Source organism: Myxine glutinosa, chromosome 7 (genome assembly GCF_964187855.1).
Source record: "Myxine glutinosa chromosome 7, kmMyxGlut1.1, whole genome shotgun sequence".
Classification (NCBI taxonomy): Eukaryota; Metazoa; Chordata; class Myxini; order Myxiniformes; family Myxinidae; genus Myxine; species Myxine glutinosa.
Genome location: NC_136267.1, coordinates 65,237,842 through 65,264,656, shown reverse-complemented (window position 1 = coordinate 65,264,656; position 26,815 = coordinate 65,237,842). Strand labels below are relative to the sequence as shown.

At 46.4% G+C, this 26,815-nt stretch overlaps 1 protein-coding gene across 4 annotated transcripts in view; it reads right to left on the bottom strand.

Annotated features, from left to right (window-relative positions):
• Window positions 1-26,815, bottom strand: part of PAN2 (poly(A) specific ribonuclease subunit PAN2) — a 214,842-nt gene that overhangs the window by 17,268 nt on the left and 170,759 nt on the right. For all 4 annotated transcript variants that reach the window (XM_068122476.2, XM_068122481.2, XM_068122478.2 and 1 more), the window contains exon 26: window positions 9,676-9,819. In XM_068122476.2, the coding sequence (XP_067978577.2) occupies window positions 9,676-9,819 (144 nt within the window). The remainder of the gene's footprint in view (window positions 1-9,675; window positions 9,820-26,815) is intronic.

The following is a 26,815-nucleotide window of genomic DNA, read 5'->3' as shown; positions in this document are numbered from 1 at the left end:
ATGATATTTCTTCAGTCGGTTGACATGACACAGCTGCCGCTTTTTCCGTCGGTCGGGAGATGTCACCACGTAATCTGTTTCATTAACCCTCCTTTCGATTGCATTGGGACTGAAATATCTAGCCTGTAGTGGCTGACCTGGAACAGGAAGCAACACTAACACTCGGTCCTCAGGACTGAAATTTCTTATCTGAGATTTCTTGTCATGTCTCACTTTCATTTTATCCTGTTTCACTTTCAAGTTTCTTCTCGCAACTTCATAAGCCTTTGCCAATCTGTGCCTAACCCTTGACACATACTCCACCACTGTTGACTGTGACTCCTCCTGTCGCCACTGTTCTTTCACCAATTTCAATGGTCCTCGCACTGCATGTCAAAACACAAGTTCAAAATGACTGAACCCCAATGACTCCTGAACAGATTCCCCCGTAGCAAACAACAATAAGGGTATTCCTTCATCCCAATCCTTGTCACATTCAAAACAATACGTTCTGATCATATTCTTCAATGTCTGGTGAAATCTTTCCAAGGCCCCTTGGCTCTCGGGATGGTGAGTACTTGATCTTACTTGCTCCACTCCCAACAGGTGTACCACTTGCTGAAAAAGTGTTGACATGAAATTGGAACCCTGATCAGACTGGATGACCTTAGGTAGGCCAACCAAAGTGAAAAATGTAATCAAGGCCTTTGCAATAACTGCCGCAGTAATTTTTCTAAGAGGCACTATCTCTGGGAACCTTGTGGAAGCGCACATGATGGTCAACAAATACTGATGTCCAGCCTTAGTTTTAGGTAAAGGGCCTACACAGTCAATAATGACACGGCTGAATGGCTCTTCAAAAGCTGGAATGGGTTTTAAAGGTGCGGATGGGACTTTCTGATTAGGTTTTCCCACCAGCTGGCAAGAATGGCAAGATTTGCAGAACTCCGCCACATCACGTCGCAATCCTGGCCAGAAAAAATGTACCAATATTCTGTCACAGGTCTTGTTCACTCCAAGGTGCCCTGCCAAAGGTGTCTCATGCGCCAAACTCAATATCTCCTTCCGGTCCGGCGGTGGCACCACAATTTGGTCATGAACTTTCCACTCATCATTTGCTGGCACCTCCTGTGGTCTCCATTTTCTCATGAGTATTTCCCCTTTCCTGAAGTAACCAACAGGTATCTTCATAGCCTCTTCCTCTGTAACGGCTTTACCAATTAAACTCCGGATCTCCGAATCTCCGTGTTGTTCTTCAACAAGTCTCTTTCAGACCAGCACTGTTTGCTCAACCTTGTTCCCAGATGTCTCCGACAGACACTTCATTTCCTCTTTGGTTCCAGACGCCACCTTTTCCTTAAGTTCCTTGATGTCACTCCCTTTCCTATTACCTCTTTCCGAATTTTCCTCCAATACCTCTAAGGAACCCAAATCCACATCGCCTTCCTTCTCCTTCCCTTCAGAGCGCTTCCTACCCATAGCACGAGTCACTGCACAGGATGGAAAGATACCCGGAATCTCCTGCTCTAACTGTGCGGTGTTATTTTCCATACTGGGCTTTACAACCAACATTGGATTACCAGAAACTCGACCACCGGCCAAATCATTCCCAATAATAAAAGAGATTCCCTCTACCGGAAGAGTGGCTTGTAAACCTATGGTGACCGGTCCTGACACCAAATCAGACTTCAAATGGATGACATGAATGGAGCTTTAACATAGCCACCAACCCCCTGTAAAAGAACACTAACACCAGTTGCCGTCTTCTCTGACAATGGCAAAATGCCCTCAAGCATCAAAGATTGATGTGCTCCTGTGTCCCTCAATACCCTAACAGGTCTCTGGTTGGTCAAGTCTCCATCCAGTGACACAAACCCCTCTGAAATAAAACGTTTGTAACCCTCTTGAAAAAGGTCGTTCTGTGATGCCGTAACTTTGGCATGGGAACCTTCACAAGGCACTGTCCTCCAAGGCCGATTTCTGGCATTTGCCAATGCATTCGGAGTTGCACTAGTTTGACTCCGCTCCTGATTTTTCCTTTTCAGGGCGTAACATTGGGACATCAAATGCCCAGGTTTCTTGCAAAAAGCGCAAGTAGGCCCGGAGGAAAAACTCGAGGTCTGCCTCGGGCCCCCCGGAAGATAAGTCTGTCTTGGAACTGTAGTCTTCTGATCCCTAAAAGTCGCGGTATCAGATTTGTCCTCATAGTCATCTCTCGGCCGCCTCCATGAATAATTGTTCTCCGCCCCTGATTTACCATAACTCCCCCGGTTCACTCCAGGCGGGAAGTTAGGTTTGTGGAACCCCATCCTGTGTGTCAAGGCATAGTCATCTGCCACGGTTGCTGCCTTACACAACCCTGGCACTTTCTTTTCATCCAGATGCACTCCAAAGTCCGCGTGGACACACTGTTTGAATTCCTCCACCAAGATCAATTGTCGCAACAGTTTGAAGTCTTTCCCAATCCCCCTCGAATCACACCACCGATCAAACATGCTCTCCTTCATTCTGGCAAACTCCACATGGGTCTCACTCTCCCTCTTCCTGGCATTCCTGAATTTTTGCCGGTAAGCTTCAGGGACAAATTCATAGGCTTTGAGAATTGTTTTCTTCACTATCTCATAATCTGCACATTGGTCAATCGGTAAAGCCGAATAGATATCTTGAGCTTTACCCACCAAAACACTTTGCACTAACATAGTCCAGGACCACACAGGCCATTTTAGCATTTGAGCCACTTTCTCAAAGTGTAAAAAAAACTTGGCTACCTCCTTTTCATTGAAGGGTGGAACCAGCCTCACATGCCTACCAACATCCCAAGTGTTCTGACTAGTTGTCGAACCAGCCAGCATGGATACGACTTCTCTCCGTTCTCCCATTAATTCCAGCTCCTTGAGTTTAAGCTCCTTCTGATACTCCATGTCACGTTCCTTTAACTCCCTTTCGGCTCTCCTTTCCTCTGCTCTTTCCCCTGCTCTTCTTTCTTCTTCAGCTCTCCTTTCCTCTGTTCTTCTCTCCTCAAGTTCTTGTTCCTGTTCTACTCTTCTTTCCTCGAGTTCCCTTTCAGCTCTCCTTTCCTCTGCTCTTCTCTCCTCGAGTTCTCTTTCAGCTATCCTTTCCGCTACTCTTCTTTCCTCAGCTTTCCATTCCAACTCTTTTAACCTTTCCTGGCTCTGCAGTTGCATCTCCATTTTCCGGAGCTCCACATTTTGTTTTTCCTCGGGTAACCAATCCAAGGCTACCTCTGTCCATGTTCCTTGTCCCACCAGAGATTCTACCACCAATGTCTGCATCTCTGCTTTCTTCATATGAGCTCAGACCTCCAAGTTAAAATGTTTTGCCAATATCAAGAGTTCCGATCTTTTTAACGCTTGGTGTTACGTGGTCCCCTCGGTGACTACCTGGTCTCGGTGACCCCCGGACCGTGAGAGGACCTTCGCCAGAAAGTAGTATTATATATGCGCTTTCGCAACGCAATCCCTGTGAATTCCACCCAAGAGAAACTGATGTTCAATGATATATTTCCAGGGTAAGGATATCATACAATTTCAAGGATACAATCACGGATATATTCCCCGAGCAATCAACAACAAACAACCATCAACAATTCCCAATCCACAATCAATTCCCTATATGATTAAGATGGCCATCTTATATGTGTGTGTCCCCTTTTGGTACTCACGACCCCCTTTTGGTCTCTGCCCCTCACAATGTCTCTGGGCCCCTCCTGACCAAGATGATGGTCGGCGTCGCCGCACTCGGGCGGTTGAACGAACCCCGGGTGGACGTGTTTCCACCGGGCAGGTATCGTATCAGGCACCCCGGCTGCAGCCCCTCGTGGCCACGCGAAGCGGGTACGGTAAAGCAAGCCCAAAAGCCCCACGCCGCTTGCAACGCGTGTTAGGCCCCAACGTGCGACCCGTACGCGTCTTTTTAGACGGTGCCGCGAACGGTGCCAGACGCGGGGTCGATGCACGGCCCCACGTCAACTTGACGTCTCCACCGGGTAGGTACACGTCCCGGTAACTCCTCTCGCCAGACGGGCTTCGGAACGCCGCTTTTCCACGCGGCGCAAGGTCGATCCCACCTTTCGTCGGAGCGGGGCGAGGAAGAAGAATAATCATCGCTTTTCTTCCTCGTGTCTTTTCTTCTTCCGTTTCCGGTCACTTCCGTTTCCGGACACTTTTTCAGAAGGGCTCCTGACCCTCCAACCACAACAACCCTTAATCTACTACACATGGATAAGCAAAGACCTGAATGGTAATTCACATACATTCACATAAATATGTAACACTCCCCCCCTTCAAGAAAGAAAGTTTGAACCCAGCGAAAACTTTCTTTGCCGGCCAACTTGGATAAACCAACCAGATAACTCAACCCCCAACCACATTATCCGTTCCCCCCGGGCACAGTTATCACTTAAAAATAAAGCAACCAAAATTTCACCACAACCCCCCCCAGATTACTCACTCTGGACTAAGCACCAGCAACGACCTTGTCCCTGCCCTTTACAGGTTCAATTTCCCGTTGGACTCCTGCCAAGCCAAACTCCATCTCATGACCCTCTGACTTTGACCGTCAGTTTCTTGTGAATGAAGGTTAAGGGGTTGAGCAAAGATCCAAAGTTAAGCAACTCGATAGCACTTTTTCCGGGAGGCCAAGCCGAGTATTCACTACATGGATGCCTTTAGGAACGTGGAGTTCACGGTTAGTCCGTGCAGGAAAGTTCTCTACATGGGCGCCTTGAGGAACGTGGAGTTCACGGTTAGTCCGTGCATGAAAGTTCACTACATGGACGCCTTTAGGAACGGCGTTCACGGTTAATCCGTGTAGGAATCTTGGCTCGGCGGCTCGGCGGCTCCGCCGCATTCAGTGCTTCAACTTCTCAGAACTTCCCTAATAATTATGGTGGGACCGCTTGTCCCTGTAGTCCCATGAATAGCGGTCTCCTTCTCGGCCACTACTTTGACAATCCTTCCTTCGGGAGCTGCCGTAACTCAGGGAGCCTCTATAATAATATTGATTGCGGCCACCACCAAAACTACCGCCCAGTTGTCCTCTCCTGTAGACCTCTCGACGCCTACGAAATGCCTTCCCTACTGTTATGGTCCGACCCTCCAAATCCTTGCCATTCCAATTCTTCTCTGCCTCTCCGGCGTCTTTTGTGCTGGCAAACGTGACAAAGCCGAACCCTCTTGACTGTTGCGTTTCCCTGTCTCTTACCAACCGCACTTCCACCAGCGGCCCATATCTGTTGAAGACAGAGGTCAGAACTTCTTCCTCTGTTTTGAAGTTCAGTCCCCCTACAAATAACTTGGCACTTTTGTCGCCATCCCGAGCTGGTGTGGTGTTATTTTCCCTGCTGGGCTCTTTACCAACCCTCAGGTTACCATAAACTTGACCCCCGGCCAAATCATTCCCGATAACCACAGATACACCCTCTACAGGAAGCGTGGCTTGTAAACCGACGGTGACCGGTCCTGACACCAAATCGGACTCCAAATGGATGACATGAAGTGGAGCACTAACACCGCCCCCGATCCCCTGTAAACGAACACTATCCCCCGTTGCCGTCTCCTCGGACCATGGCAAAATGCCTTCAAGCATTAAAGATTGATGTGCTCCTGTGTCCCTCAATATCCTAACCGGTCTCCGGTTAGTCGAGGCTCCATCCAGTGACACAAACCCCTCTGAAATAAATGGTTGGTAACCCTTTTGATGGCGATTTCTCACAATGGCCATTGCATTTGGAGTCGTAATAGTCGGACTCCGCTCTGGGTCTTCCCTTTTCATGCGGTAACAACTGGACATCAAGTGTCCAGGTTTCTTGCAAAAAGCGCAAGTAGGCCCAGAGGAAAAACTCGTGGTCTGCCTCGGGCCCCCCGAACTATAAGTTTGTCTTGGGCCCGCATCCCTCTGATTTCGAACAGGTGGGGTATCCGCGTTGTCCCCATAATCCTCTCGAGGCCGCCGCCATGTATGGTCGTTCTCCGCACCTGCTGTTCCCCACCTCCCCTGTGGAGATCTAGGCGAGGAGTTAGGTTCGTGGACCCCTATTCGGTGGGTTAAGGCATAATCATCTGCCATGGTGGCTGCGTCCCACAACTTTGGTACTTTCTTTTCCTGCAGGTACACTTTGATGTCCTCGTGGACACACTGCTGGAATTCCTCCACCAGGATCAAGTCCCGCAATGTTTCGAAGTCTTTCCCGACTCCTTTTGACTCACACCACCGATCAAACATGTTTTCTTTCACTCTGGCAAACTCCACATGGGTCTCACTCTCCCTCTTCCTGGCATTCCTGAATTTTTGCCTGTAAGCTTCCGGAACCAACTCATAGGCTTTGAGGATGTGCTTCTTCAGTACCTCATAATCTGCACATTGGTCCATTGGTAGCGCCGAATAAATTTCCTGAGCTTTCCCCACCAGCACACTTTGCACGAGTATGGTCCAGGCCTCCTCCGGCCAATTTAATTGTCGAGCCACTTTCTCAAAGTGTGGAAAAAATTTCGCGACTTCCTTTTCACTGAACGGTGGAACCAGCCTCATGTCTGCCCACATCCCAGGTTTTCTGGTTAGGTGTCGACCCCGTCAGCAAGGGTGGTGCCTCTCCCCGTTCTCTCATTAACTCCAGCTCCTTGAATTTGATTTCTTGCTGAAGCTCCATGTCACGTTCCTTTAATTCCCTTTCCGCTTTTCTCTCCTCTGCTTCGAGGTCCCTTGCAGCTCTCCTCTCCTCTGCTTTTCTCCCTTCTAACCTTTCCTGGAGTTCTCGTTCCACTCTCCTTTCCTCTGCTTGTTTCTCTTCTCTCCTCGCTTCTGCTTTCCTTTCTTCTTCTTTTAACCTTTCCTGGAGTTCTCGTTCCACTCTCCTTTCCTCTGCTGGTTTCTCTTCTCTCCTCTCTTCTGCTTTCCTTTCCTCTTCTGATCTTTCCTTTTCTGCTTTCCTTTCTTCTTCTGCTCTTTCCTTTTCTGCTTTCCTTTCTTCTTCTTTGATCCGTTCCTGGCTCCGTAATTGCAACTCCAGTTTCCAGAGCTCAACGTCTTCTGGTTCTTCGGGTAGCCACTCCCAGGCTAACTCGACCCATGTTCCTAATCCCACCATAGATTGTATCACCGTGGCCTGCAACTCTGCCTTCCTCAAATTAGTTCGGACCTCCAAGTTAAAATGTTTGGCCAATTTCAAGAGGTCCGACTTTAGTAACGCTCGGAACTGTGCCTCACTCGGTGTTACCACAAAGTTCTGTGCCACAAACGCCATGGTGACTATCGTTAACACCTGTTAACCTTCACCCAAGACTTTACCCCAATTTCCCCAAAAATTTACCAATTAATACTTAATTAATAAATTTTTATTAATAAAAATATTATTTTATTATTTTATACAAATACACTTTTAGATCCCGGACGTAGACCCAATTGCGAATCCGCAAATCGTAATTTGGACGAGCCCCCAATTCTGTTACGTGGTCCCCTCGGTGACTACCTGGTCTCGGTGACCCCCGGACCGTGAGAGGACCTTCGCCAGAAAGTAGTATTATATATGCGCTTTTGCAACGCAATCCCTGTGAATTCCACCCAAGAGAAACTGATGTTCAATGATATATTTCCAGGGTAAGGATATCATACAATTTCAAGGATACAATCACGGATATATTCCCCGAGCAATCAACAACAAACAACCATCAACAATTCCCAATCCACAATCAATTCCCTATATGATTAAGATGGCCATCTTATATGTGTGTGTCCCCTTTTGGTACTCACGACCCCCTTTTGGTCTCTGCCCCTCACAATGTCTCTGGGCCCCTCCTGACCAAGATGATGGTCGGCGTCGCCGCACTCGGGCGGTTGAACGAACCCCGGGTGGACGTGTTTCCACCGGGCAGGTATCGTATCAGGCACCCCGGCTGCAGCCCCTCGTGGCCACGCGAAGCGGGTACGGTAAAGCAAGCCCAAAAGCCCCACGCCGCTTGCAACGCGTGTTAGGCCCCAACGTGCGACCCGTACGCGTCTTTTTAGACGGTGCCGCGAACGGTGCCAGACGCGGGGTCGATGCACGGCCCCACGTCAACTTGACGTCTCCACCGGGTAGGTACACGTCCCGGTAACTCCTCTCGCCAGACGGGCTTCGGAACGCCGCTTTTCCACGCGGCGCAAGGTCGATCCCACCTTTCGTCGGAGCGGGGCGAGGAAGAAGAATAATCGTCGCTTTTCTTCCTCGTGTCTTTTCTTCTTCCGTTTCCGGTCACTTCCGTTTCCGGACACTTTTTCAGAAGGGCTCCTGACCCTCCAACCACAACAACCCTTAATCTACTACACATGGATAAGCAAAGACCTGAATGGTAATTCACATACATTCACATAAATATGTAACACTTGGAACTGTGCTTCTTTAGGGGACGCCGCAAACATTTCTGCATCAAACACCATGGTGACTATTAGTTAACACCTGTTAACCTTCACACAAAAATTTTCCAATATTTTTGAAAAATTTGGGAATGATAGAAAAAATTCCAAAGTTGGGAATTTTGGGAATGTTAGGGAATTCTATCCCGGACGAGGATGTTCGGGAATTCTATCCCGGACGAGCCCCCAATTTCTGTTACGTGCTCCTCCCAAACCCCCTAGTCACGGTGTACCTCCGAGCCCCGAGAGGAGTCACGGCAGAAAAATGTGTTATTCTGTATGTCAAAGATCAATGGTGAAGCCACACCAATTGTTACCAACAAACAAATATTGTATTAAGATCACACAAGAATAACAGTACAACAATAATAGTAATCAAAAGTACAATCAATATATATCCTATGATGGTACCATCAGTTTCGTAATATATAACTCATTGTGCTCCAAGTGAGTGAAACAACAACATTCCCCAATGCCTCTATTCCGGCATCAAGCCAAAGTCGTTGACTCTTTCCCGGCTTCAAGCCAAAGTTGATTCCGGCTTCAAGCCAAAGTCGATCCGCTCCAGTGATCGTCAGAACGATGTCCAATCGAGACCATATATATATTAACATATCACATTAATACAACACAAGTTGGTATATACTGATGCAGATATCATACACCCCTTCTTTTCTTTTCTTTTTTGTTGTCCTTGGTGTCCTCTTTTTGGAAATTTAAAGATGGTGACGAGTTAAACATTACACCTGTCGTTTTCTATTTCAAAAAGATTCGAGGGAGAAACTAAGACACAAATTTTACAAAGCTATTACCTCAGCCACCGAAGGTGGACTGAGGTTATGTTTTCACCCCTGTTTGTCTGTCTGTCTGTGAGTATGATATTTCAAAAAATATGGACAGATTTGGATGACAGTTGGTGGACAGGTTGGGTATGTAACAAGGACAAATTTATTCGATTTTGGTGAAAATCTGGATCTGGATCCGGATATTATCAATTTTAACTGATTCGTCACCATGGAGAGATCGGGCCATAAACTATATATAGCACAATATCCCAAACATTTGTGGTGGATGATTATGACAAAACTTGGTGGATTAGTTGGGTAAGTGACAAGAACAAGCTGATTCGATTTTGGTTCAGGTCTGGATGCAGATCTGGCCTATCAGTGGAATACAAAACAAACTGTTCAGCCTGGCGGTGGTATACGCTCTGCTGAATGCCGTTCTTGATTTTTTATGTGGAACATGTCTGCAGGACATGTTTAAAGAGCTGGCATTTTTACAGACCTGCTCTTGCGTGGAAATGTAGTCATCAATAAATGGAGTGCCTTTATTGGGTCCCTGGCCTCGTACACATGTGATTCGAGCAACTGACATCTGGCTCGGCTTGATAGTTGACTTTGTTCCATCACTGCGCAGCTCAGCTTCCTCCTATGATGTGGTTAAAAAACACAATTTTTACATAAACCTGTTCCTCACAACAATTATAATCAAGGCTAAAATGGTCGTCCTCATCAGTAGCCCCATGCATCCTCACTGTAAGCTCAAATGGCTGAAACAACAAGCATTCTGAGTATTGTGCTGCAATACATGTCCCCTACCGGCAGTCTGTCGTCCGGAAAACTGTTGGGGAAATTACCAAGGGTTATTTACCCACAGGTTCTGAATCGTCCCAATCGCTAATTACCTCAGGACGGGCTCACCTGTGATTCGCACTCGGGACTTCGATTTATACACCTTGCAGACAGGTCAGCAGAAGCACGACAAAATAGGTTGTTGATAAAGAACCTTTCGAGTCGCTAAATATCAGTAATTTATTATATTTTCCGGTTCACGATCAATGATCGATGTGTATATATATAAATGTTGCTCGGCTTGGCTCTGCCCCTCCCGAAAGCACGCGGTGTCACGCTTTTGATGTTCGCAGACGAGGCTGAGGGTGCGCGGTGCGGCTTGAGGAGAACTCTAGAATAAACAAGAGATATCCATTTAAAAAAAAAAAAATTCATTTAATTAACGATATGCGGCAAACCACGTGCCCTATTGCAAATTCCAAAATGGCATTTTAGTAGACTGACATGCTGAACAGATCTGTGAAGTTTCCCCTCGATTGTATAAAAATGACGGAGGAGCTCGGTTTTAAAGGTTCATGCTTAAAAACGTCATAACTCTGAAACCATGTGACGCATGACGTCATTCTCGCTGACTTTTTTGTTCGTCATGGGTATGCGATTCTGCCTGCAAAGTTTGGCCTCGATCTGTTCAGCCGTTGCAGAGAAAAAGGGGTTTTTGTGTTTTCACGAAAAACAATATGGCGGCCGAACCACGTGACCTGTGACATCATAATTACCATTAAAATATTATACAGACCGAGTCCCCCCTAGGTTGAAAATTTGATCTCAATTGGTCCTATTATTGCAGAGAAAATCTTTTTTAAAGGAAATTAAAACTTAAAATGGCACTGAGTTAAGGATAAACATAACTTTGCCATAACTTTGTCAAAAATGATCGAAACGTCGTGAAGTTCGAACTCGATCTGTAACTTATCATGAGGAAACCATGTGCCAAGTTTGAAATCATTACCATTAAGCGTTTAGAAAAAAAGTCCGGAAAAGTGTTCTTTGCGTGACGGACGGACAGACTGACAGACGGAGGGACAGACTGACAGACGGAGGGACGGCGTGCAAACCTATAGTCCCCTCCAGTGTACACCGGTAGGGGACTAATAACCTAATATAGTGATACATCCAAAGTAAGACCTTTTTAACTTATAAGCTATTTTGGCCAATTTTCCACTGTCTGCATCATTCGCTGAACTCCGTTCTTTCTTGAGGTTTTGACCACTAAGACCACTCCGAAAAGCCTTTGACAGTGCCGAATCAAATGTGGTCATGCAAGCTTTACATCACCAAAATGTCAACTCCAGATAGTGAGGCGGCATAGCTAAAAAATCGTTCATTTTTGTGATAGAAGCGCCAGATTTTCTACATTTATAGCTTAATATATGTTGAATGAATCTGGATTTTTTTTTTTTTTTTTTTTTTTTTTTTTGTATACAAGATCGAGGCTCGTGAAAGAGCGAACATTAATCACACAGAAAGACAAACAGACACATAAAACAAATAACATCGGGAGCGGTAGACAAGATGGGGAGAGAGGGGGAAGGACACAAACACAACATTTGAGAGCAGGGACCGAGAGACATGGAGACATCGAGAGATCTGTGGGAGGGAGAGGGCTTTGGGGGGGAGGCATGTGAAGGGGGGGAGGCATGTGAAGGGGGGGAGGCATGTGAAGGGGGGGGGGGTGGGAGAGGTATAAACATATGGACACTGCCAGGATTTCCAGGAAATAAGTTGGAATTTCAAACAAGGTGGATCTGGGGTGAATTAGTGGGGGTAGAAAAGATCAAGGTTATGGATGGGGGAAGATAAGAGATGGTGGTGAACAGCTGTTTTAAAGACCTGGAGGGAGGAGAGGGATTGAAGGGAGTGTGGGAGTTTGTTCCACAGGCGGGAGAAAAGAGGAATGAAAGAGTGAAGGTGAGCAGAGAGCCGAGATTTCGGCAGTTTAACCATCAGAGGGTTGCTGGCAGATCTTGTGCGACCTGTAGGAATATTTGGGGGACAGAGCACAGAGAGAGCTGGGGGAGCAAGGCCGGAGAGGAGTCGGTAGAAGACAGAAAGACCACCTACCTGCCTGCGGTGAGTGAGTGAAAGGCCCTCAGAGATAGCTTCATCGCGGGAGATTCCAATGATTTTGAAAGCTTTGGATTCAACAGCGTGAAGCCGAGCCAGGTGTGAGGCAGGAGCACCAGCCTATAGGGGAGAACAGTATTCCATTGAGCTGCGGATGAAAGCCTTGTATGTGGTGAGGAGCTCAGGTGTGCCGAGGAAGGACTTCGCACGACGGAGGATGCCCAGTCGGCGACTGGCTTTGGAGGCCAGCTTGGAAATGTGGTTTTCCCAAGAAAGATCATGGCAGATAGTGAGACCCAAAAGCTTGAGTGACAGAACTTCTTGGAGAGGATTGTTGAGAAAGTAGATGGGAGGGTTGTCCAGTCGATCTTTTCGGAGAGACATAGTAAGAGAGTGAGATTTGGCAGGATTGAAAGACATGTTCCACTTGTTTGACCAGTCTGTGATTTTGTCCAGGTCTTCAGAGAGTGAGGAGGCTGCAGACTGCCGATCTGAGGGAAGAGGAATGGAGCGGCAGAGAGTGGAGTCATCAGCAAAGAGATAGAGAGGATTTTCCAGAGAGTCAGAGAGATCATTGATAAAGACCAGAAAAAGCACAGGGCCCAGCACACTTCCTTGGGGAACTCCAGCCTGAACAGGAAGGGGAGATGAGAGAAATCCATTCAGGGCCACACGTTGACTACGACCAGTGAGGAAGTCCGCAAGCCATGCATGGAGATTTCCATGGATACCATAGGAGGAGAGTTTGGTGAGCAGAGCTGGGTGCCAGACCGTATCAAAGGCCCTTGATATGTCAAGGGAGACAGCTCTGATTTCCTGTTTGGCATTGAGGACCTCCATCCATTGTTGAGACAGCAGAAGCAGCATGTCCAGAGTAGAGTGACCTGGTCTGAAACCAAATTGATGATCAGAGATCAAGCCATTGGAGAAGAGGAAAGATTTCATATCCGAAGCAATGATGGATTCCATGACTTTGCTGATAATTGGGAGCAGGCTGATTGGTCTGTAGTTGCAAGGATCTGTTTTTGCACCTTTTTTGTGTAAAGCGGTAATGTTAGCTGATTTCCAGGATGCTGGCAGATGACCTTGAGCAAAAGATAGGGTGAAAAGAACAGAGAGAGGGTGAGATAGAGCGGCAGAGCAGGATTTTAGGACCCGTGGGCTGATGCCGTCTGGTCCAGTTGCAGAATCAGAGTCGAGGTTTGACAAAAACTCCTCCACCTTGTCAGGAGAGAAGGACACAGAGTCCAGGAGCAGTTGGGTTCGACTGGGAAAGGTGGGAACAGAGAGAGATGGGTTTGGGACTAAGGATTTCGAGGCGAACACAGAGTTGAGGCATTCGGCTTTGTCACGTGCGATGTCAACTGTGTGGCCATTTGAGGTAAGGGAGGGGATGGAGGGGGAACAAACACCAGAAACGGATTTGACCAGACGCCACCAGGATTTGGAGGAAGGAGACAGGTTTGAGAATTCATTCTTGAGTGAGGAGAGATAGTGCTTCCTGGCACTCCTGAGGGTAGACACACACTTGTTCCGAGCTTGGTGGAAGGAACTGAGATTTCCTTCAGTTGGATTAGCCTTCCAAGAGGCAAAGGCAAGTTGTTTCAGGGCAACTGCCTCACCACAAGATTCAGTGTACCATGGACGGGAGGAAAGGTAAGACAATTGAAGGCGAGATGGGATAAATCTGTGCATGAGAGAGATCAGTTTGCTTTGGAAGAATTCCCAGGAAGAATTGATGTCAGAGGCAGTGGAGATGGGAGACCAATCCAGACGATTGATGGCTGCTTGAAGACCGTCCCAGTCGGCCTGAGTGAAATGCCAGACTCGTGGACGCTGAGGAGGCTCTCTGAGAATGGCCAGAGAGATGTCCACTTTGACAAGCACATGATCAGAAGAACCGATTGGAGCAGAAGAAGAGCAGCAGACATTAGCAGGGAAGTTTGTCATAACCAAGTCTAGAAGAGAAGATACTCCATTGGCTGAGATCCGGGTCGGGAAATTGACAGATTGTGTCAATCCCAGTGAGTCACAGAAGTCCTTTGCTGAGGTGCCATGACTAGTGAGAGAGGAACCCACACCCAACCAGGTGGCATGATGACAGTTGAAGTCACCACATATGAGGAAGAGAGAGTTGGGATGAGTGGATAGAAGTTGGTCCATGTTGTCAGACATTGAAATGTAGATGGAGTCATCACTGTTTGGGGGACGGTACAGAACACATATGAACAAAAGGTGGGAGCGGAGAGGAAGCCGTAACCAGAGGTACTCCTGCGGGTGAGGAGGAAGGAGAGCAGTGCAAGGAGAGTGAGGAAGAGAGTTTTTGACAAAGATAGCCACCCCACCACCAGGCCGAGGCTCAGGTCTATCATACTGGAGGAGGGAGTAACCAGGAAGAGATATTAAGGAATCAGAGACATCTTGAAGGAGGAAAGTCTCTGTTAAGCAGATCAAGTCTGGATTGTCAGAAGCAACCTGTATGGAGAGATCAGTCAGGTTTGAGCGAAGGCCCCGGATGTTTGAGGTCCATACCGTTAATGAAGAGAGAGGGGGAGCATCGGGTACAGGACAGGGGAGGGGAGGAGTAGGGTAAGATGAAGGATGAGAGGGGGAGGTAGGGAGAGCAGTTGATAGTGTTTCAGATGTTGCAGAAGAGTTCCAAGAAAGGGAAGGATGAGGAAGATGAAAGGTTTGCTGGTGAAGGGATGCGGCACAGTGAGGGGTTGTTTGAGGGGGGGCAGAGGAAAGTAGAAGGTTTGGGGGGGTGGAGGTATGAGATAGAAGGGAGACGAAGTGGGGAGGAGGCAGCTTGGAGGAGGAGGGGGGAGGAGAGAGAATTGGAGAGGAATGGTATGGGGGGAGAATTGAATGGGAGGGATTGGGGGGGAGTTTTGAAGGGGAGGAGTGAGGGGGGAGTTTAGGAGGGGAGGGGCAAGGGGGGAGTTTTGGAGGGAAGGGGAAAGGGGGGAGATCAGGAGTGGAGGGGCAAGGGGGGGGATTAGGAGGGGAGGGGCAAAGGGGAAGTTTAGGAGGGGAAGGGCAAGGGGGGAGTTTAAGAGTGGTGGGGCAAGGGGGAAGTTTCGGAGTGTAGGTGCAAGGGGGGGGATTTGGATGGGAGGGGCAAGAGGGGAGTTTAGAAAGTGGATGATTAATGAAAGACGAACATTGATAACAAATTGGGTTTGTTGTGATTTTCAAGTTAGCAATCCGGTTCAGGATGATGGAGGAGGGATGGAATGAATGTGCATTTAGACCATGTAGTGAGGGAGACGTATAAGATATTGAATTTCTTTTTTTTGAAGTGGAATGAGTTGGAGAGGAAATTGAGAAAAGCCTTTTAAATAGGAAGAAAAACAGCGTGTTGTAATATACCACTGAATAAAAAACAGAAGGGGAAAGGTTAAACATATTTAAAAATATTTAAACAGAACTATGAACAATCTTATATGCACAAAAATACCAACGGGGGGAGAGCCGAGAGGGACCACCACGAGTCACGTGAACAGGACAAACGGTGGATGGCAAGGAGATAATGGGGGTGGGGCGAACAGCACACCTGGACAGAAAATACAGGATGAGACAACAGTACACGTGGAGAAAAGAAAATAAATGTTTTTTTTTTTTTTTTTTTGTTTTTTGGGGGGGGGGGGGGGGATTTAGAACGTTAGACAGTATTATGTTCGGGGTAGAAGGGAAAAAACCAAGAGCCAAGCAAAACACACTTAAGTTAACAAAACACCGACGGGGGTACAACTACAAGGCCACACACGAGGAGCAGAACACGATTAATTAATTACGAGTTACAGGAAATTCAAACCAAAACTAACTATAATCAAACAATATCACATGGACGATAAAATAACGAATTGAAATTTGACAATCTATCTGGGGAAATGGGGGAGAAACACGTGGTCGAAGAACGAACGAACGAATAAGAATGAATAAACGAATGAGCACAGAGAAGGTAGTCTTTTTTTTTTTGTTTTTTTGAGTTGAGATTTACATAAGGAAGTAGGCTTTGGGGTGGAAAGACTGCGAAAACAGAGAACGAAAGTTATTGGATCACAAACGACAGGCGCTGAGAGAAAAACAAAGCCTCAAGGTTGTACAGTGTACACTGTACAAGACCTCGAGACGACACGAATTAACGCGATTTTCAATACAGGTATGAAAGATTTGCACCGAAAATCTTTGACGGGACAATATACGTACATACACCATAAATATTGGGCATTGCAGATTGGCATTCTGATGACAGTGGCAGCCATTTTCCAAAATGGCTGCCAGCGGTTACTGGAATAGAACACTTTGGTCACCCCCAAGCTGCTGTTACCATGTTTTCAGCACCACAAATATAATTTAAAGACCAGTTAAAGTGAAAAAAAATGTATTCCAATGTAGGACAATATTAAATTAAAGAAATCTAACAACATGGTGTGATATAGTGGATTACACTGTAGCTGTATTACCAAAGGCCATTTAACAATGTTCAGTGAACATACTAACAATTACACTGTAACAGTTTGAACATACGATATCTAACAATGTAGTGTATGCGGTTATGTTGCAATTAACAGGGGAGTGAAACTTTCATATAGAATCTTGAAACTGGTACTTATTGACTTCTTTAGATCACATAGGACTCAAAACCACCTGTTTCCAATTTTTTCCAGCATGGATACGCACTAAATCCAAGATGGCGGCCATTTAACACGATAATCGCTTAATCGCCAACTATTTTGGACATTTGTAATGGATATAGTTTTTTTTTTTTTTTTTTTTTTTTTTTTTTTTGTATACAAGATCGAGGCTCGTGAAAGAGCGAACATTAATCACACAGAAAGACAAACAGACACATAAAACAAATAACATCGGGAGCGGTAGACAAGATGGGGAGAGAGGGGGAAGGACACAAACACAACATTTGAGAGCAGGGACCGAGAGACATGGAGACATCGAGAGAACTGTGGGAGGGAGAGGGCTTTGGGTGGGAGGCATGAGAAGGGAGGGGGGGTGGGAGAGGTATAAAACATATGGACACTGCCAAGACTTCCAGGAAAGAAGTTGGAATTTCAAACAAGGTGGATCTGGGGTGAATTAGTGGGGGTAGAAAAGATCAAGGTTTTGGATGGGGGAAGATAAGAGATGGTGGTGAACAGCTGTTTTGAAGACCTGGAGGGAGGAGTGTGATTGAAGTGAGTGTGGGAGTTTGTTCCAGAGGCGGGAGAAAAGAGGAATGAAAGAGTGAAGGTGAGCAGAGAGCCGAGATTTCGGCAGTTTAACCATCAGAGGGTGGCTGGCAGATCTTGTGCGACCTGTAGGAATATTTGGGGGACAGAGCACAGAGAGAGCTGGGGGAGCAAGGCCGGAGAGGAGTCGGTAGAAGACAGAAAGACCAGTTGTCCAGTATATCGTTCTATAGGTTTTTTTGGTCACTGAATTCATTGAAGTACTTATATCATCAATAACACAAAGCATAAAGTGAATAATCATCCAATATGAGGTATAATTGGCGCCATATGGCATGGCACACCCATATAAATACCCAATGAACGGTGCACAAATATTTGGGTTATAATAATGATTATGTATATTTGTTTTTCAGCAAAATAAATCTGTCCTGATCGTTCTATGGAAGACTGCATGGCATGAGCCATAATAATGTAACCACAGGAATGGATGCATGGGTGCAATCTGCCATGAAATCAGAGTTGACCAGCTTATGAAGTGTCCATTTCTAAACATGTATTTTCTTTTCTACTTGCAGGTAAATAATGGCATCCGAAGCGGAACCTCTGGAGAAAAGGGCACGTACCGAACTAAATTTCAAGCTGTGCATCAAATGTCAAACTTCAAAAGAAGAACAATTAAAGGAACCCCCACAGTCCCAAAAGCAATCAACGTATGACAAATTTCTAACAGCGGTTCGTTTGAGAGCGCAGTTTGGAAACACTGACTTTATTGCACTCAACGAAAAAATTGGACAATTGACAGCACAAGATTTATGTGACAAACATGTTGTGTGGCACAGAACGTGCTATGCTATGAGCACAAATAAAGAACATATAATACGTGATGAAAAGCGCTACAACCGAGCGTGTGCAACATCCGATGTTACTCTCCTTAGTAGCCGAACCGTGGGGAGACCAACTGCTTCATCAACACTTAGTGCTACGGACGAAGAGCCAGTGTCAAAAAAGTACACCCGATCACAGTTAACTGCATATGACAAAACAGAATGTTTCTTCTGTCAAGGTAAAATACAAGGTCCTTTGCACGAATGTCAATCAGCAAATATTGGAAAGCAGATAAAGGACATAGTACACCACTCCAACAACCAAGAATGGAAGGTTAACTATGCCACTGTCCTATCTGACAATGATGCGCTGTCACGTGATATTGTCTACCACAAGAAGTGCATCACCGAACAGTGGCAGTTTCTAAAGCAGGGAAATGCTGCAGACAGTGGATCATGCCCTAAGACAGCTGACCGCTGCAACACAGATGCCAGTGGGCCGACAGTACACCACATCACGGCTGAAATTGAATTATTTGCCGAAATACAAGATCGCATCAACGAGGGAGAATTTATTCCAATGGACGAAGCAGAAAAGCTATACTTATCGAAGATGGAACAATACAACATCCAGTATGTCTCGAAGTTTTCTAACGCCAAGTCCGAGCGGAGGTGGCTACGACAAAATATCGAGGAAAATGTTAATCTCGTTCAGTTCACACCATTACCGAAGAAGCCTACACTGATACATTCCAAAGCTGCACAAAATGCTGCAGTTGATGAAGCTGTCAAGAACAACACATACGATGACATGAAGAAGTTATTTGAAGCAAGCAGAGTCCTACGTAAATTGATCCAGGAAACAAAGAAAGACCCGTGGGTTTTCACCGGAACACTCGAAAATAGTGAGCATTGCGTAGTGCCACAGGAGCTCCACAGCATGGTGCTTTGGATCATGAAAGGTACAACTACAGTTAAAACTGAAGCTCGTGCACAAGAGTTTAATAGATCTGCGTCAATCGTCTCTCAGCAAATAGTACAAGCCCACAAATCTAATCGGCAACTCCTGTATGACCCAAAATCACCAGTGGCTGCGTTTCGATCGACAATTGAAACTCCTATCACACTCGGCATCTCACTGTATTGTGACCACAAATGGCGAAGCCAGAAACTGTCAAATCTAGTTTCACAAGCCGGTTTGGGAGTTCCATACCGACGCGTAAAGCAGTGTGTCGCTCAAATTTCGGAAGGGGTACAGATGAACATGGAGAAGAACGATGGAAACTATTTACCACCAGGGCTTCACAAAAAACGAAGATTGCCAAGGTTGATACCTCTGATGGCAGGAATTCTTTCCATGCAACGGCAATGGCTGTGTATCAACGGGAACCCAGCATGGATGAAACCGTGGAGGTGGTCACAGAGTATGCAACCCCCACACACAACAAATCGGCAAGATCGTTGAAGGATGTCCTCATGACTGTCGTCCCACTGATTCCGAGCAACATAACAGGTACTCCTAAACCTCCCACGAGTCCTTCTTATCCGAACTTCAAACTGGGGATGAATGAGGAACAGCTCAGAGGACCTGCATTTGATGACCTATCATGGCTGTTGGTACGCCATTACCATCGCAATCATGCCAATCCAGTTATTGAGCTAGCTGAACCACACGACAGCTCTCGAGATGGTGAAGTGATTCATGTGTGACACCAACCTGTCCCTGTCTGGACAGCATATAATTCACTTCTGCGTACGTCAGCATCCAACACTGAATCTATCAAACTGGACAAAGTGCATGCACTGCCCCTCATAAATGCACCAGCCTGAGTGGACGACCCTTACCACAGCCCTGACTCAGCTCTCTAATCTCAACAAACCGATGGCCCGAGACAATCAGGACAATGAGCCAATACTTGTGTGGCTAGATATGGACTTGTATAAAAGAGTTAGAAAACTGAGCTTCCTGGATCTACAGTTCCAAGCCAACATAATCCCAAGTCCCGGTGCTTTCCATGTAGTTCTCTGTGCCTTACGGTGTCTTGGAGCGACTCTTGAGAGCAGCGGTCTAGATGAAGCATGGATTGAAGCCGGCCTGTACAGTAGCGTAACTGTAGTACAGATACTGAATGGAAAGCACCACAACAGAGCCTTGGATGCTCACCAGATCACTCTGCAAGTTCTATTTGATTTGTGGATTGAGGCATTCTGCGAGCAACATCCAGTGCTACTCAACAAACTGATGTCTGCAATAGAAGATGTGAGAACAGCATGTCAAAATGGTCTGGATATAGCTCAAGCTCATCGTGAATTGGTGAACTTGGCATCCGATCTGAAGCTGGTGGAAACGCTAGAAGCATTCGACCACGAGAACGAGAAGTACCCGATGTACAAGTGGGCTCGTATGTATATGAGACAGGTCAACAACCTACTCCACTTCATGTGAGGTACCCGCGACCATAACTGGCTCTTGTACCTTGCCTCATTGGAAAAGATGTGCATCTACTTTTTCGCATATAACAGGCATGACTATGCACAGAACATTCCCCACTACATCGCACACATGTATCACCTGGAAAGCAGCCATCCCTCGATATGGCAAGAGCTCAAGAGTGGTGACTTTGTCGTCAGTACGAACCCTGTTGCATTCACATCCATTGGACCTGATCACGCACAGGAACATGTGAACAAGATCCACAAAGGTGAAGGTGCCATTTCTGGCTTAACCACCGATCCCCAGGGTCTGCTCAAATACTGCCTCGGCTCCCCAGAACTGGCAAGGCTGGCTGGAGAAACCGAGCGTATGCTAAACATATCAGATTCTATCCCAAAGAAGCACCACCAACACTCAGCATCTAAAACTGCACGACAGGAAAAGGCTGTGAGACAACTCAAGGATGTCATAGGCAGTGCAAACCCCTTCAATGCACCAGAACATGATGATGGATCTGAAATGAAGTTGGTCAACTTCGTCACCAAGCGGATAATGCCAACGGCAGTGCAGCGTTGGCGTTTTGGACATAGAGGTACGCGGACACACGGCACTTGCAACATATGTTGATGAGAGGTTCAATGGAGACAAGAACATGTGGGACAAAATGTCGAAGCTCAAGTATCTGACTTGGAAAGATGGATGCAAAAGTATCAGTCTGAAGGCATCCTCCGAAGTAGTCAGCTTGAAAGCAACTAACTCCCTGTTCGTTCGCTTGCTGCTCGTTGCAAAGTCCTCAAGAGCACTGGACCTGCAGGACATTGTGGGAACACATGAATTTGCCCATTACAATGCAAGCCTAATGAGGCCCGATGGTTCTCTGCTACCTACTACAAGCAAGTCCACCCTCATCCATGAACTGGAAGGAGTGGTTTCGGGAACAGATACTTCTGAAGAATCCATAGAAGAGCCGATCATCCCACGTCAATCAGCACATGTCTTGACCAGCATCGTAATAGATGGCATGGCTCTCGTGCAGGAGATGGTTGTTCGGAAGGATGGTATAAAGTGTTGCCGAGACCTGTCAGGCTGTTTCATTCGAAGTGTTGACAACAAGTCGCGAGGCTACAGTGACATATACTTATTATTCGATAACTACACTGTTACAAACTCCATGAAGGACAGAACGAGACAGCTCCGAACAGCAGGAAGAGCACAAGACAAGGGATACAAAATAGAAGATTCCACACCTATCAAAGACTTTAAGGTATTCCTAGGAACCAAGGAAACCAAAGCCAACCTCGTGCTATACCTTGCACAAAATTCTGTCCAGCTGTGCAAACTGCCGATCACTACCCACACACACAAAGGTGTTATGTCTTCCCAATCAAACATGGTGAACATCACAAGTACACAGGAGGAAGCCGACACGTTACTGGTCATGTATGCAGTAGCAGTGAGTAGTTTGGGTAATACACCACATATATACTCCTCTGACACAGATGTGTTGGTGCTCGCTCTGCGCAGGGTCCCAGACCTCAACACAGAGAGTCTCATCATCATGGGCTCTGGTGATCGACGACGGAAGATTAAACTCAAACCTATCTACATGGCCATTGGCGCAGAACGTGCAGCAGCTTTGCCAGGATTCCACGCGCTCACTGGATGTGATACCACTGGCCACATCCAGGGAAAGGGAAAGCCTACTTGCTTCAAATCCTTCATGAAGGCTAGTGATGACGTAATCCATGCACTAGCTGGGCTTGGTGTTGGTGTGTATCCATCTCCGGAGGTGTTGGCTGGTTGTGAAAAGTTCGTGTGTCAGCTCTTCAAACCTGGTTATGAATCAGCTAAAGCACTCCGGTGGCATATGTTCAAGCAACTCAAGGGCAACCAGGGTGTAGAGAAACTACCTCCAACTCAAGGATCCATAACTGAACACATTCTGCGAGCACTCAGAGCACACTTCCAAGCTAACATTTGGGTGCAGAACACAGTAGCTGTTCCAAGTCTTCTAGATCCAGTATCGTTGGGATGGAAACAACTAGATGACGGACGTTGTGTTCCTGTGACGTCGAAAGTTCCACCGGTACCAGAGGCTGTCGTCGGCCTCGTGAAGTGTTCATGTATTGCCAGCAAATGCAGTGGACGGTGTTCTTGCAAGACCAATAATCTGTCATGCACAGAGCTTTGCAAGTGTGAAGGTGCTGAAGGATCATGCACTAATGTTGCAAATGAGGAGACAGAGAGTGATGATGATGATGACAGCGACAGTGATGACTAATAACGTGGCAGTAATAACTAGCATCCGGATACATGTATAATTGAGCATCCAATTTGATATGTGTATGAACACCATTTTGTTTTCCCCATGATTGTTAGATACATAACATGCCGAGGTAAATTTCCATAACACAAGTATGTTGATAAATGGTTTGATTTTTCTGTATATGGTGGCCACCATCTTGGACTTATTCTACGACATTAATGAAAACATTGAAAACTTCTTAAAGAAGTAACATACTTGGTAGAAAAGAATATATTGTAATCACAAAAATGTCCTTAGCTTATCATTATACATGTACGTAAATAAATGGTTCAGATATAAAAATATCGTATTTTTTCGAAATTTGGTGGACGCCATCTTGGATGTTGTCAATGGATATGAATGAAAACATTGAAGACAGTCTATTTCATACAACCATATGTAGATACAAATATACTGTAATCAAAAGCATGTCCATAATAAGCTTATCATTGTGCATATATTGAATACGTTGGTTCAAATATAACGATTTATTGCTTTTTCGGTATATGCTGGCGGCCATCTTGAATTTTGCCACTGGACATAAATTAAAAAATTGGAAACAGGTTGTTTTGTGTTCAGTGTGATCATAGAAAGTAAAAAATCACAAGTTTCCAGATTCTATATGAACCGTTCACTAAATAACACAACGACCTACACTAATGTTCAGTGAATGTACTGAAGCCATTAAAGGGGCATTTTGCAGATTTTCAAACAAATTTTTTATCGTGTGAAAAACACCTGCAGTGTTTTCTGTGTCTCTGGGGTGCAGTTCCAAAATGTGTGGTTCTTCCGGACACCTGCGTGTCATTTGATGTTTTTTTGGGTCAGATAATTTTAGGGTCAGCTCTCACATTCTCCTTCACAGAAGCAGAGGCCTGTGCACTGAAGAGCAGCCTTCTTACACTTGCAGCGCGTTCTGCAACCACTGTTGCAGCCACAAGAGATCAGCTCGTAGCAGGATTTTGATGCTTGTGGTAATGTCGTCCAGTGGGGCTCATACAATCCTTCTGTCTTCACCCATCCCCAGTCAGTTGGTGATGGCAGCACAGGGTCTGGTAGCAGTGTCTTTCCCCAGATGTGACCACCCTGGTAAACTGCTCTCTTGACGTGCTCCACCAGAGCAGCTCGGGTAGGTGGTATTTTCTGCACTGAGTTTTTCCGTAGAAAGAGCTTCCTTCTTGCATCGTCCACCTTGGTGCAGGTGCTTGTTCTGTCAAAGAGAAGTATGACAAACCTCTCAATAATGTTAATTGCATCATCTGGGATCTCGTTTGGTCCACTTGCCAGCATCAGTAGTGCATCTGTCAATTCTGGAAGCGACTTCCATGTAGAGTGTAGACCATGCTGCCTTCTTTCCATGTCCAGCAAAGCTGGATACGGTGTCACAGCCTGTCAAAGCATGAAACATTGGAAGGGCACATGACATCTCTGGTCCGAGACATGCAGCCATTTGGTGGGCTGCCAGGTAGCGAAAGCTCTTGCCTGTTCCAAATACTAGCCAGAGTTCACATCCAGATGGTAGTAGACTTATGGCAAACACAGCCAAGACCACAACATCAGTGTCAACAGTCCGAATCAGCACCTGTTGGTGGCCATGCTGTGCAGCATGTGATACGTGCAGTAGCATACGACTATCAGCCTCTTCATGGCTGCATGGGGCCAGGGTGTGGAGATCTTGAAGTAGCTGTGTGCTGAGCACACCCTGCCCATCAGTGAGGACAACTTCCTTGTCTTCTTCACAGAACACCTGAAGGAGGACCCTGGACAAGAAACTGAATAGTTCAGTTTTGTTGCTGTCAACCCGCAGAAAGTTCTGCCAGTTTCCTGGTATGGCAGCCTTCCCAACCACACGTCTCCTTACACCCTTTCCACGCTTGGCTCTTGCTGTGCCTTTCAGGGAGTCATCCTTGTAAGTATCCCAAACGAGGTCCACGCGCAACACACTGCGCAGATGAGAAGAGATGTATGGGATGAATATCTGCTGGGCATATTCATCAAATGTCTTGGCACCTGCTGGCCTCATCATCTGAATGATGGCAGCTCCATCAAGAACTACACAAGTAGCATCAGGGGCTTTAGTCTGAGCTGGAGACAGGTCCTCCAGGCATGTCAGAAGGTCACTCTTGGCCCCAAGTCATAATCTTCCTCCATCGGAGAGCGCTGGTGGCCATGCTTGGTTCTCATGCTGAAAGAAGTCTTCCAGCTTTCCATCTCTTGTTTGACAGCTAATGTAGAGTCGTGAGAACAGCTCGACATCACTTTTCATTGAGGTCAGCTGCTGCTTCTGCTTACTTGCCATCTTTTTTGTTGAGCCAACAAACAGTGTCAACCGGTTGCGGTGGATTGGGTCATCAATGGGCTTTGTTCTCTCCACAAGACATTCTTTTGTGAATGCTTGAAACTGCTGTTGACCAATCTTCTGTGCCTTTTTGACAGTCTCCACTGCCGATGGTTCAGCAATGTCTTTGCTGTCAAGGACAAGCAGGTCTTTGCTCTCCTCTTCAAATGGATTGCCCAGTTCTTCCAATACATTGATGAGGGAGCAGACGTCTTTCTTAAATGCTTTCTGCACACTTGCTGTCTGGTCATGGTGGAGCACCTCATCTCCTCTTCCCATGAGCTGGTGTGCATCTTCAAAGTCCTCAATCACTGCGGCAACCTCAGGGCCAGCTACCATCCACCGCCGAAGGGCACTGGGGTTGTCTGTAAGACCTACTGCCCCTCCATCACTCTTGATGCAAGCATTATTTTGCTCACGTGCTTGGTCGATAGGGATTGCTGAGAAGACCCTGTTGCTCTTCTGAATGGTGAAATTCCCAGCATTGAATTCTCTGGCAACATCTGGGTGTCTTGTTGGTAGTTCAGACATGTCATGGAGATGAACTGGGATCCAGCGGGAATAGTTAGTGTGGTCCAGAGCAAAGAACCAGGGGACGAGTTCTGTCAGAGCATCGAGGTACATGCTGAAAGAGGACTGACGCAGGGATCGCACATAGACCAGTAAACACAGCTCCAATTCCATGACTGTTGCCCAGTACTGGAATTGAGGGCAGCTCTCGCCCCTCTTTCGGCACCATTCGTCAAAGCTCAAAGGATCGTCTTCTATATCTGTGTCACGGTTACTGTAGGCCCGATGTTGCAGGATGTATAATGCAGCCACTGTGACTTGGTGGGCACGTCGGGTGCGAGTAACATGTGCTGCACGCAAGAAGGAGTCGGCAGTGCCTGCTGTTGTTATTTCCGCTTGTACCAGTGCTTCAACCCAGCCACTGCCTTTCAACCAATCACCCAGGGTCTTCAGAGCTGCCATCTCTATATGCAGGCCACCAAACATCACAACAATCTTGTCTTCCCCATACATCTCTGGCCACTTCCACTGGATCTGCAGTCTCGCTCAATCCAGTTCAAATTATAGCTAGCGTATGCAACTAGTAGATATGAAGCCTGACGATATACAAGCTTGACCTTCAAGTCGTCAAAATGACGGCTTTGTAAGTCGTCGAAATGACGATATACGCATAAGTCGGTCATTTTGACGACTTACACAGAAGTCGCTAAAATGACGACTTATGCGTATATCGTCATTTTCGTAAGTCGGCACTAAAATGCTGGTCCCAAAAGTGCCGACTTATGCGAGTTTTACTGTAGTAAGCTATAAATTGCTCAACCTAGCCTAGCTTGGCCTAATACTATAGCTAGTCAGAAAGCTAATTTAGCTAGCTAGAAAGCTAAGATCGCTCACCTGATTCACTTCTTTATACACCGGGCCAGATGTATAACACTTTACCTATGGTGTTCAACATGTGTAACGATTATATAATATAATAGTTATTGCAGTTCAAATAAAATGTTTAACATGCCTTGATGGACAGTCGACTGCACTGGTTGTGGCATGACGCATGTGCTGGCTGGCCTGCTAGCGGTGGGTGGGGGTGGCTGTGGAGGGTAGCTTCGCAGAAAATGTGTGTGAGTGA